This window comes from Mauremys mutica, chromosome 6 (genome assembly GCF_020497125.1).
Source record: "Mauremys mutica isolate MM-2020 ecotype Southern chromosome 6, ASM2049712v1, whole genome shotgun sequence".
Lineage (NCBI taxonomy): Eukaryota > Metazoa > Chordata > Testudines > Geoemydidae > Mauremys > Mauremys mutica.
In genome coordinates, this window is record NC_059077.1 from 83,534,716 (window position 1) to 83,548,266 (window position 13,551).

Consider the following 13,551-nt stretch of genomic DNA (forward strand, 5'->3'; position numbering starts at 1 on the left):
CTGGAAGACTCTGGAGGGCACATCGGAAAACAGAGTGCTACGCATATGAAGTGTCCGCACGGGACGACACTGATGCGTGGCTGGATGGCCCTGGAGGAGCTGAAAGCTCTTGGTAGAGTCTCCGTCTGTAACTGACGTCGCTCGATGCGGCACCGGGGATCGGTACCGGTAGACAGACCGGTACCGAGAACGGGACCCGCCACCGAAGCTGTGCCGGGCGGTCGACCGAGGGTGCGAGGCTCGATTATCAGGAGTGGCTACGAGCGTCCCGGTGCCTGGGGCTTGATCGGTGCTGAGTGTCCCGGACCAGGGATCAGAATGCTGACCGGTGCCGCGAGCACTATTGATACCAACATGGAGAACGGTGCCGAGACCTAGATCGGTGACGGGACTGAGAACATCTGCGGGACCGCGACCCTGAACGGTGCCACTCCGCGGTGCCGAGGTAGGGTGGTTTGATCAAGGCAGGCTTGCCCATCAACTATGTAACCCCCACCGGCGGTGCCGGGGGTTGAGGCAGCGCAGATGCTGTCGTTGCAATCAGCCCCCTTGCCGTGGACACTGTCTCCGGCGAGGAGGGAATAGTGAGCTCGACCCTAACTGGCACCACGGATGCAGCTTCATAGCGAGCTCGACCACGGCCCGTACCGGGGAGCGTTCCAGCACCGGACTCGACGGCTTTTGCCTGGCCAGAGTTAATGGTGCGGGCATTGTCGGTGCCGCGGTAGAGATCGGTACCGGACGATCCGACGGAGCATAGCGCTCGGCTGCGGAGCAGGCGGCTCGGACGCAGCTTCAGGGCGAGCTCGAGCACGGCCCGTACCGGGGAGCTTTCCGGCAACGGACTCGACGGCTCCTGCCTGGTCGGAGTTATCGGTGCGGACATTGACGGTGCCGCGGCAGACATCGGTGCCGGGCGGTCCCACTGAACATAGCGCTCGGCTGCGGAGCAGGCGGCTCGGACGCAGCATCCTAGCGAGCTCGACCACGGTCCGTACCAGGGAGCTTACCAGCACCGGACTCAACGGCTCTTGCCTGGCCGGAGCTAACGGTGTGGATACTGTCGGTGTCGCGGCAGACATCGGTGCCGGGCGATCCGACTGAGCATCGCGCTCGGCTGCGGAGCAGGCGGCTCGGACGCAGCTTCCGGGCGAGCTCGACCACGGTGCGTACCGGGGAGCTTTCTAGTACCTGACTCGATGGCTCTTGCCTGGCCGGAGTTAACGGTGCGGATATTGTCGGTGCCGCGGCCGACATTGGTGCCGGGCGATCCGATGGATCATAGCGCTCGGCTGCGGAGCAGGCGGCTCAGACGCAGCTTCAGAGCGAGCTCGACCACGGTCCATACCGGGGAGCTTTCCAGCACCGGACTCGACGGCTCTTGCTTGGCCGGAGTGAAAGGTGCGGATAGTGTCGGTGCCGCGGCCGACACCGGGCCGGGCGATCCGACGGAGCATAGCGCTCGGCTGCGGAGCAGGCGGCTCGGACGCAGCTTCAGAACGAGCTCGACCACGGTCCGTACCGGGGAGCTTTCCAGCACCGGACTCGACGGCTCTTGCCTGGCCGGAGTGAAAGGTGAGGATATTGTCGGTGCCGCGGCAGACATCGGTGCCGGGCGATCCGACTGAACATAGCGCTCGGCTGCGGAGCAGGCGGCTCGGACGCAGCTTCCAGGCGAGCTCGACCACGGTGCGTACCGGGGAGCTTTCCAGCACCGGACTCGACGGCTCTTGCCTGGCCGGAGTAACTCTTCATCCTCCAGGAGAGGGGTCCATGCCGAGGGTACATCGGTAGCGACGGTGGTGCCAGGAGGCCTTGGCGGTACCGGCGATCCGGTGCCGAGGGAGCGCGCCGTGAAAACTAACTAGCGCTCGGCGCCGAGAGCGGAGGAGCAAGAGCTGCCTCCCTCAGGAGCTGTTTAAAATGAAAGCCCCGCTCCCCTTTGAACACTGATTAAGGGCCTCACAAATGCGGCACTTATCTGGGAGGTAAGATCCCTCGAGGCACTTAGGAGAAGATCTCTTGTCGGCAGCGGCTTGTGGCCGGGCCGAGCATTAGAACACGCTGTGGACCGGGCAACGGACCCGGCACCGGGTATGGGGAAGGGGATAAACCCCGAACCCCTGTAAAATAAATACACTATACTATTCTACAAACAAACAGAGTTAACTACAACTATAAACAGAACGAGAGAAAACTACGAGTAGCTAGGGAAGTGGAGGTCAGCTAAGCTGTGCTCCACTGTTCCAACAGCTGTCACGGGCGGAAAGAAGGAACTGAGGAGCGGACGGGCCGGCTGGGGTATATATCCTGCGCTATAGCGGCGCCACTCCAGGGGGCGCCCAGCCGGCCCGCCGGAGTTGCTAGGGTAAAAATCTTCCGAAGAGCCGTGCACGCGCGGCGCGCACACCTAACTGGAATGCATAGGAGCAATCACTCGAAGAAGAAGAAGATTTTCTTTGCTTGTTTTAAAGGCATATGGCAAAAATTACCCCTCCACCCTGCATTGTTTTCTGCCCCACTGTGTGTGTGTACAGAGCTGAGTTAAAATGACTTGAAATCTAGGGTCTGAAGTGCTGGGATTTCAAGTCATTGTCACTTGACTCCCAGAGCTTCAGACATTAGGATTCAAGCTGTTTCCACTTTGTTGTATATGCATACAAAAAGTATGTCTAGATTAGAATAAAAACATTTTAAAAAAATTTAGCTCGTAGTCTTAGCTTGGTTTCACCTGAACCAAATAAGACATATTAAAATATAATTTGTGCTTTCTACATGAGACCTTTAAAATGTGTTAATTAAAATGTGTTAGCAAAATGTTGGGGGGGGGTGTTTGTAAAGTAAATAAATAAACAAATCTTTCTTTCTAGTCCAGATACATCCAAATGTGAAGAGAACATGATTTTGAGGGAAAGAAGACATCATAGGGCAGATCACCAGCTGGTTTCAATTGTCACAGCTCCATAGAAGACAATGAATCTATGATACTTTGTGAGGACTTGCCCATTAGCGAGGATAGAGAAGGAGAGACACATGATCCTACCAACTCTAACTCACACAAAGCAGTCCTTATTGACGCTGGCCCCAGGTCTATGCTACAAACTTCTGTCAGCAGAGCTATGTCAGTCAGGGGTGTGAAGAGGTGTAATCCCTGACTGACACAGGGTGCCAAGTTACGGAAGCCCCTAATGTAGATACAGCTATACCAGCAAATCTGTCCTGTACCAAGCTAGCTAGTTTCATTCATAGTGGCATCTGCACGCACACTACAAGCGATTGGCCAGGATAGTATGCCAGTATTCCTGCACTAGTAAAGTGCTCGAAGCACAAGTTACCTGTGGGGAAAAAAAGTATAAGCTCAAGTAGTTAAGGTTTGTATCATAATGCATCTGGAAAAGGGGGCAGAATTAAGTGTGTGTTAATTCTTGTATTTCCTAACTTTTGAGTTCTTGAGTTTGCAACCATAATGTTCTTTTAACATAGACTTTTGGGGGGCTTTGGGAAGATATTGTTTGGTATGGAATAATGATATAAAAGTCCAGAATGATATCAACATTCACACGGCAGTTTATTTGACTACAAGCAGAGCTGTTCTGTGAAAAAAAGACTTAACTAGATATGATTTCTAAGGTATACTATACCATACACAGAGCTAAATGAAATGTAAAAAACCTAAGTCATCATATATTGTTAATGGTCCTTATCTTTAAAGGTGCTGCACATCTGCTAGCAGCTAGAACTTACACTGAAGTAAATGTGAGTTGCAGGTGCTCAGCACCTCTCAGTATTTGACCTCATAAAAAACTACAGAAAATTCCTGACATATAGCAGTTATTTGTTGACTTCATATATAGCTGACATGCAAATTCTGGGGCCTATGCACATCCTTTGTCATTGTGGACGAAATGTTAAAAACAGGAGCAACTGGTGCACCTGCAAAAATGCATGAACACAAATTGCAGTCCCAGAACACAGTGGGTGTGCCCACAGACTGGACAGCTGGTTGTCAAATGGGTGTTTGGGGGTGCAAGTGCATGATTTGTACATGGAATTGCAGGTGGATCAGACTGAATGTTTGCCACTATCAGACAACGCTTTTGCCACTATTATGTAGAAAGTGGTAGCAGGTATTATGTGACACACACAACTGAATTTTTCCCCTCTAATTCAGTCAGTTTGTAATATTTTCTTTCTGTATCTGTTTAAAAATCCAGAATTCTCTTCTTATAAAATTCCTCAATAAATTGCTTTAAAAGCTCAAAAACTTCTATATATTCTACAGCTGTCATAAAGAAAATGGATAGAAAGAGAGTAGGGAGACTGATTACTGAAGATGTAATTCAGTCTCAGAGTTCTGATGATCTCATAAACTTTTTATGGCACCGTCAGAAACTCTTGACTGAATTACAGGCATGTTATCAATCTCCCTGAATCTATCATCATATATTTTATCTGGTTCTCCCTGGCCATTATTCTATGTACAATACCAAGGTAAAATTAGATTTTGATCATTTCTGCTGTGTTGAAGTTTGCCATTATTTCTCTCAAGCAAGTTTTACAGTAGAGAATATTACCTGCTTTCTTCAAGTTGCACATTTCTGTAACCTTCCAAGGAAGATTTTTTTAAGGATTTTGAAAGTCAAATAAAAGTTGAACTTTCCAAATGACAATGTATTAATAAAAAATACTTTTGTGGGTAATTTTTCTGTACACACACACACACACACACACAGAGTACTCTCTAGTCATACTGGAGGTTGTGATGTTTCTCTTGTGAATCACTCATTTCACCCAATTGGTAATTTTCAGAAGTAAATATGTTCATCTCTTTCAGGTATTATAAGCATTTCAAAATCTTTCTCTTTCTCTGTCTCTCTCAGGTTCCAAACACAATTCAAGTTATTTCAATAGTTTTCATTCATGAAGAAGCAATTATTGCCAGTTATCATTAGGGTGACCAGACAGCAAGTGTGAAAAACAGGGACGGGGTGAGGGTAATAGGAACCTATATAAGACAAAGCCCCGGATATTGGGGCTGTCCCTATAAAAATTGGGACATCTGGTCACCCTAGTTACCATCTTATGCCCATCTAACAATGAGATGTCAGACACATACTACATTATGAAGTATAATGTTACTACTTTAAAAAACTGTGGTTTAAAATTTAAATTTTTCCAGGCAAATAGCCTATTTATCTGTATATCTGAATCAGACAGAGAAGATTTAAATCCATGTATCCTACCCCACAAGCGAGTGCATTAGCCACTTTCTCTCTCTGGCCCAATGAATATTTATGTAGCTACATAAAGTGGAACATCTTCAATAGGAGACACTGACTGCAGCCACCTCAGAATAGCCTACAGCCTGGTGGTTAGAGCACTCATCTGGGTTGTGGGGGAGATCTGAGTTCTGGAATGGGGATTCAAATTTAGATCCCCAACATCCCCATACCCTAACCACAGGGATAAAGATTATAAAGACAGAGAGACAGGCACACATGGGATTTGCTGGCTGGCCTGATACTATAACTTATGTCCATATGCAATGTTTGCTTGTGACATGAGGCTCTGGGAGACAGGCTTGTGTGCACTTCAGTTTCTCCTTACTACACTACTGAACACCTACTTTCCACCCAAACATCTGACCTATAGCAGAACCAAGAAGTTTAAAAAATGTCTAGGTTTATGGAAGTGATGGTGACATTGGCAAAATGCAGGAAATTTCTAGATTAAAAATGAAATTAGGAACTTTATTTAATTTCACCATAGACGTTTTGGACCAAATTGCTGCCTTAAATAGCAAACACCTGTTGGGTGTGTATGCAGTGAGTAGACAACCACACATCCAACATAAGGGATATACTGCTGTTGCAGGGCTGGGTGTCTCTCCATGGACCATCACAATGTAGTAAGTAGAGCTTACTGATCCTCAGGAGTCATGTAAGCATCTACATTTCTGCCAACCATTTTTTGCTGCTCATGGAAGCATACAGCATTATTGGCTTGGGACAGCACCGTGTTCCTTTAATAAACCATCACTCCATATACATGGGGTTGCAACTTGGGGCATTTCATGGATAAAGCTGTCAACACACAATTGTGTTTCATGGCAGGAAGCCTTCAGCAGCCTTCCCTTAGCCACATTATACAAAATCCCTTTTGGCCCCTTTCCCAGCCTTATGCACTAGAGCAAATGTGAGCAGGATTTAGCCATTTGTCAAGTGACACTCAGACGCTCTGTCCTGCTCTGTTCTGTCTGTTCTAAGATATTTTCAATGACATTGCTACTAAAACTGTATTGTTGAAGTATATGATGGTGTGTGAAATCAGTTTGTAAGAATCTCTGTTTATGCTGCATGTGGTGAAATATCTAACAGCCCAAATAAATCAGATACAAGAAATGCAGTTAGAGATCTTACTTCAAACGGGAGCTCTGTAAGTTCTATATTTCCAGCCAAATCCAGTTTTTCCAGATTCTCACAGTTTCCCAATTCTGGAGGGATGCTCTTCAAATTATTAAAACTCACATTGAGTTCTTTCAGTTGTTTTAAACAACCTGTTAAAATAAAAAGCTAAAATCAGTAGGGCAGAAGCACAAAGGAATCAAAAGTCTATTCAGGTTAGCAAAGGAACAGCCACTCTATGTGCCAGTTAGTTAAAAAAAAAAAAGTATTCAGACATAAATATTGTTCAAAACATCACTGAAGTCACGATGGGCCCAGTCCTTCAAGGTATGGAATGCCCTCAACTCCCAATGAGTTCCGTGGGAGTTTAAAGGACCCAGCATCTCACAAAAGGTCTGATCATGCTTCTATTGGTATTAATGGCAAAACTCCTATTGACTTCAATAGGAACTGGATCATGTGCAGAATTAGGCCCTCAGTTACTGCTAAAAAGGAATAAAGAGTTTGCCTTTTGGCTGGAAAGTGCTGTGACTATTGGCATGGCCTTTATCATCATTGATTTCTCCTGCCACCAAACTTATTGGAGGACATCAAGAATTGCATCTGGCAAGTATCAAGCATTATACACTCTTTTATGTAATCTTGATGACTTTGGTGCTCATATCTGATATGAAAGACAAGGAGAATGTACAGTTATTACATTATTTGCTTTATTGAAAGCTATGCTCCTTGTCAGCTGGATCTTAGGCACTGATGATATCTTAGGGCAGCATTTCTCAAACTGGGGCCCTGAGGGTACTCCAGGGGGTCCGTGGACCCCACTGAGAAACACCTCCCCTCCCTTCCTCAACTCCTCTCCCTCCCAGCACACTGGGGAACAGGCTACCTACCTGCACCGGCTCTGCGCCGCTCTCAGAAGTGGCCAGTATCCCTGTGGCCCTTGGGTGAGGGGGGCAAGGAGTCTCCACGGACTGCCTCTGCCCCAAGAGCCAACTCTGCAGCTCCCATTGGCTGGGAACTGAGGCCAATGGGAGCTGTGGGGGCAGTGTCTGTGGGCAGGGGCAGCACACAGAACCCCCCTGGCCCCCCTGCTTAGGAGCTGCTGCCAGAGGGATGTGCCGGTCGCTTTCAGGAACCACCCAAAGTAAGCACCACCCAGCCGCAGCCCACATCCCTCACCCCTTCCTGTACCCAACCCCCATGCCCCAGCACAGAACCCACACCCCGCACCCAAACTCCCTCCCAGAGCCCGCATCCCGCACCCTCTCCTGCACCCAAATTCCCTCCCAGAGGGAGGTGTGGGGTATGGTCTCTGGGCTGGGGGATGGGGGTTGGATGCAGGAGGGCATGAGGGGTGCAGACTCCGGCTGGGCGGTGCTTACCTCGGGCAGCTCCTGAAAGCAATCGGCACATCCCTCTGGCAGTGGCTCCTAGGCAGTGGGGCCAGGGGATTCCTGGCCAATGGGAGCTGCAGGGATGGTGCTGGGAGCAGGGGCAGTGCATGGAGCCTCCTTCCCCCATGCCCCATCAGGGGCCGCAGAGACATGCCTGCAGCTGGCTGCTTCTGAGAGTGGCATGGGGCCATGGCATGCAGGCAGCCTGCCTGAGCTCTGCTGCGCTGCCGGCTGAGAACCGCCTGTGGTAAGCGCCTCCCAGCTAGAGCCTGCACCTCATACCCGCTCCTGCAACCCAACCCCCTGCCCCAGGTCAGAATCCCCTCCTGCACCAAACTCCCTCCCAGAGCCTGCACCCCTCACCCTCTCCTGCACCCCAACCTGGAGCCCCCTCCTGCACCCAAACTAATATAACAGCTGTGCTAAGGGAAGAAGTAGGCTATTTTGAATGAATGTAACTACATTCTACATGTTTTAAGACTGAAATGTAACCACAGAATTACTTTATATTAATTAAAAGGCAAGTTTAGTATAGCATTAGTAGCCTCAATGCCACAATTGTGATCATTTTGTTTTAAATTAGGAAAAAGACTTGTATACGGGGGCCCCACAAAATCTAATAGCCCCGGCCCACAGGAGAGTTAATCCAGCTCTGGTGCTAGGCAGCAGTGGGGGTGAAGGTGGAGGGTCCCCATATGGAGGAAGCTCTACAAGGGGAGCCTCTACAGATTGCAGGGGAGGATGATATGCCTGCCTCCATGTCAGCTTGCCCTGGCCTACATTCTCCCCAGCTACCGAGCCCCATATCCACAGTGAACCTTCCAAAGGACAGGGCCTAGGATGGTTCTATGGAAGTAGAAGCCCCCACCCTTATTCTGTGGCATCTGAGGCAGATTCACTGAGCTAAGAGGCATGACGTAGACTTTAGTTTTTATTTAAGTTCTTTTACTCAGGGAAAACTCCCGTTGCCTTCAGTGAAGCTTTGCCTCACAAAGAACTGAGTAAGTATTTAAGCTCTGTGCACATAAGAAATTATTGTTTTCCCTTTTTCCTCTTAAGTGGTGTTTCAGTTAAACTGGCAAGAGAAGAATTAGCCTTTAGACTACAATAGACATAGATTTGGCAGTGTAGTATTATCAAAAAAGATTCATTTGGCTGGTGCAAGAGGATAATAGCAGTAGTTAGGCTGTTAATGTGTGAACCGCTTATCCTATTTACAAGTGCATCAAAATATAATGTTAACCTATCGAATGTAACATGATTTAGAGAAATGAAGGTATTATTTGTATATTTAGCCTATCTTACATCAATTTATCACCTTGTTATAGCAAAAATAAATCACTGAGCTGTAAATATGTGGAGGAAGAACACATCAAGTCTGATGGGAAAGATTTCTTTCAACGTGGACCCAATTACTTCCTGGCTTTAAACAGGAGTAACTCCCATTGAAGTTAATAGGAGTTGGAATCATTTAGACCAGAGGAGAATTTGGTCCCTGCCAGGAAATTTTTGCTAAAATTTCTCGCCATCCCTACTACCATTTCTGCTCCACTGGCGGATGGAGTGTTAACATACACCAGGATTCAGAGGACCATTGGTGTTTTAAGCCCTTTGTTGTCTAACCATGATCAGGGTAGATCTGCAGAATGCAGCATTACCTCTTGTGAAGCTGAACTGGTGATAGCAACAGTGAGAAATCTTAACAAAATTGTCCTACTGGAATAGCCTGAGCAGGATGAGAGGGACATGCCTGCGGTATTTGTATCTCCTTCCCTCTAAAACCAGACCTTATGTACCAGGCCCACCCCCGCCCCTAAGACTGATCAGCCTGAAATGCAACCCGTTTATGTAGTCCTATAAGGGTACTCCCCCTTTTTTGGCTGCATGGAATGGATCAGGATTTGGCCCCACATGTGTCAACACTATATTCAGATGGTGCTCAAGCATAAATTCACAATTAAAAAAACCCCACAATAATAAACTTGCTGCTGGTACAGCTTTGTGGTTGACTTCTCTTTATGAGGCTAGTGCACTGAGTTTTCCATTCCATAAAAAATATAAATTAGAGCATTAAACAGCTAACATCTTCTTGTATTTTCCAAGCAGAGGCAGTTAAAGCAGTAATGAAACCCATAGTTTCCCTGGCAATTTCATGTCTAAGAATATTTTATTTTTAATTAGAACCTGCTATGCCATCACAGTTGTTGCATAAGATACCATTTATTCTCATTGTGATTTTTTAAACTCATTATTTAAAAAATTAAACCCCGTAATTAAACCCTATAACTTTTAATTTTTAATATGCAAAGCAGCACAATAGTGATTGCCATGCCACTTGAAGAGGTAGACAAGCCTCCATTAGAGCTTCTAAGGGGATGGCTAAGAGAGCAGACAAAATTATAAAGTAGTTTTTATCACCTAAGGACAATATTCTTCACCAATGTTTTTCCACCCGTATAAGCCTACAGAAACCTGCAAAGCAGGTGTTTGCATTGGTCCTAAATAATCAAGCCGAATTAGCTGGACACGAGTTTCTTTTGGTCCATTAAATGGTAAATTGTCTCTTTTCCTCATCCTCTCTGGTACACCAGTGATTCGGCCTTGTTTCATTTCAAGGGGTATAAACTCTGTAGCTTACTGATGACAATTTAAATGTCAACATTGTTCATTATTTCACTTCTAATCAAAGCATCCCAGAAAAAGAGAGAGACTATGATTTTTTGAACAATCTACTTTGGCATCAGATTGTGGCATAACAAATAGGCAAAGCTTGGGGTTGTGGGTGGTGCTTCAGAAAGTACTATCATTTTTTTAAATTATCATTATTATTATTTAACAAAGTGACCTTGGTTAGTGACATTTTGTTCTTTGTCCAGTTTCTACGTATCCACATCTAAAATTTTTCATGGACAGATTGAGATATTATCTTTGGGATGGGGATCTAGGATCAGAGGGTTACGGATATGGCAGTGAGTCAAAGAGAACCTAGAAGTCCCTTTCTAGCAGAATATGTGGAAGGGGAAGATGAGGAAGTCCATGTGGGTTGGGAGGATGGAAACAGATTCCACCTGGGGGAAAAGAACTATGAGTAAAAGACCATTTGTGAGGACTGAGGAGGAAGTTCAAGGAGTCAGAGAGGTACAAGGAGTGGTGGGAAGAAATCTCTGTGGTGAGGAGAGGGCAGATGTGGGGTTTTGGTTTTGTTTGTTTTGAGAGGAGGGAATTTGATGGATCAAGGCTCCATATAAACTTTATCTAACTATGATTTTTTTCTGAACAGATAAATGGAATACCAATTCAAATCTCTCTGTGGACCACCAAAACAGTTGTATTCTTCTGGGACAATGGAGATCACAAAGTCCAATACAAAGTGTGTGGAAACCAGGGAGAAAGCATTCTCAGTGGAAGGGATCTAGCTGTCAGATTAACATCTGGAGAAGGTTAGAGGAATTCAGAGTCTAATCACTTTTAAGAAATGCAGCAAATTTTTTCTATTTGATAAAGTTTTTCTACTCCCACCCAGCCAGATCTTCCTATTATTTAAAAGGAGAGTAGAGCCAGATACGTCCACCAGGGGATATTTCTTTTACCAGATTATTTTATCTGTAAGGTTCTGAGATACTACAGTGATGGGAGATAGCATAAAACTCAAAAGATAAATCAATAGATACAATTTTTTTAGCAAAGAGAGGTTACATAAATGCGGTGTGTGCGTGTCAGAATTCACAGTAGGAGCTCTGATTTATACAATGCCACTATCTGAAGCCCTTGGAAGTAATTAAGTGATTTTTTTATTTATTTATTTTCATTGACCTTGGCAAAGTCCCTTGTTGTCTAGAAAGCAGAGGGGGTTTATTTGTTTTGTTTCTTACATTTTAATGTATTATTCACCTTCTTGATATCTTAAGCAAATTAAAAGATAGATTAGACAGATAGATAAGATAGAATATAACACATGTGGAGGAGACAGACATGGGATAAATTATCTTATGATAACCTCACTTCCCCTCTGCCCATAAATCCATGTCTCCCAGTATTTATTATAATATTCCAAACCTGTGAGCAGCTGCAAACAACTGCCACTTTTTAAAAAGTCAACCTGCCAGAGAAATGTTTCCACCTTCCCCCAAATGGGAGTTTTTCTTCAAATGTTACACTCCTCTGGACAATATTCAGTACTGAACATGTGAAAAAGTTAAGATCTGCTATCCTGCAACTCCTCTGGACTATATAACATTGGAAAAGAGGGGCTGAGTTCCCAGCTTAATTCTGGAAGCTCACTGAGATAGCACACTGAGAATTTTAGGTCTTTTAAATTCTATTTTTAAAATATATGTAGTGGGGTGGATTGCCCCACTCCCTGTGAGAGGGGGCTGCGGCAGGCCAGGGCACCTGTGCAGACAGTGAGCCAATCAGATGAGAGTTTATTGAGAGCCAATCAGGGCCCAGATTAGAGACAGCCAATCAGGGCCAGGCTCAGGGGTATATAAAGGCTGCCCAGAGCAGGAGCAGTCAATCTGTCCCAGGCCTTTGACAGGGAGAGGTCAGTCTCCAAGAGAGGAGACTAGCACCGCGGACAGCACAGTGCTGGCCAGGCTCAGGGAGGCTAGGGAGCTTGAACCCATAGCCTGCCAGGCTGCAGGCCCTGAAGGGAAGGGCCTAGCGGGTGCAAGGGGCCGTAGGGGAAGCGGCCCAGGGAAACAGACAGTGGAAGGGGAGAGAAGGACAGCGAGGCAGACGCCAGAGGGTCCCTGGGCCGGGACCCAGAGTAGAGGGCGGGCCTGGGTCCCCCCCCTTCACCCCTTGCAGTGCACCCAGCCATTGGCCGTAGGGAGCAGCCATATTGCTACGCCAGATCCCTGACAAGAGGGATTAGACTCGGAGGGCGGTGGAACATAGTGACTGAGGTGTGGGACTGCTGAGCACCGACCCCCCCCCCCCGGAAGGGGGCGCAGATGGACTAAGGGGCACTGCCGGAGGGCAGTGGCCTTGAAGAGGATGCCGCCGAGCACGCAGCAACGCGGGTCTAGAGACATAACAGAGGACAGAACGATGGACGGGACACCACCAGGAGGAGGCACTCCACTGGAAAGAGCTAATTCCCAGGGTCACCAGGAGGAGGCGCCGCTGGGGTGAGTCCCAACCCGTTACAATATACTTCATTATTTTTTCCCCACTCAGAGTTTTGTGCAACTGGATTCACAGTACATGTCTATAAAACTCTAGTTTAGACAAAGCCATGTGGTCTCATCATTGAAGCTAACAGACATCTTTCCATTAGCTTCAGTGGACTTTGGATCATGTTCTTAGTGAATTCGAATGGGGAGTTCCATATACAAAGATTACTTAAAAGCCAAAGCATTTGCAATCAAGAGGGAATATTGTAAAAAATTCTCTAAAGCCATCCCTGTAACAGCGTGTTTCATTCTGCTTATGCAAGGTACTGTAAATTATCATGAAGCTACGGACAGAGTATAAAGTATTCACCATGGTTCATAAGTTTCCCAGAGTTGCAACAGCAGCATAAAACAGCAAGCTTGAAGTTGCAGCATCAAGGAGGCTTAAGTCCAACCTAATGAAGCTACCTTGATACTTGCTAGCGGTTATTTTGCTACCATTTAATTTACTTTTTAAAATACCCCTGATTTAACAAGTTTCTATGTTCTTGTAATGCTACAGTTAATATTGCCAAACAGGATATTATCTATGCAAATACAATACCTATGATTTCTCAACTTGAAATGGAAAAAAAA

At 46.4% G+C, this 13,551-nt stretch overlaps 1 protein-coding gene across 1 annotated transcript in view; it reads right to left on the reverse strand.

The window, feature by feature from the left end:
• LRRC2 (leucine rich repeat containing 2) overlaps positions 1-13,551 on the reverse strand; it is an 86,916-nt gene that overhangs the window by 37,404 nt on the left and 35,961 nt on the right. The window contains exon 4 of the mRNA XM_045020345.1: positions 6,420-6,556. Within this exon, the coding sequence (XP_044876280.1) occupies positions 6,420-6,556 (137 nt within the window). The remainder of the gene's footprint in view (positions 1-6,419; positions 6,557-13,551) is intronic.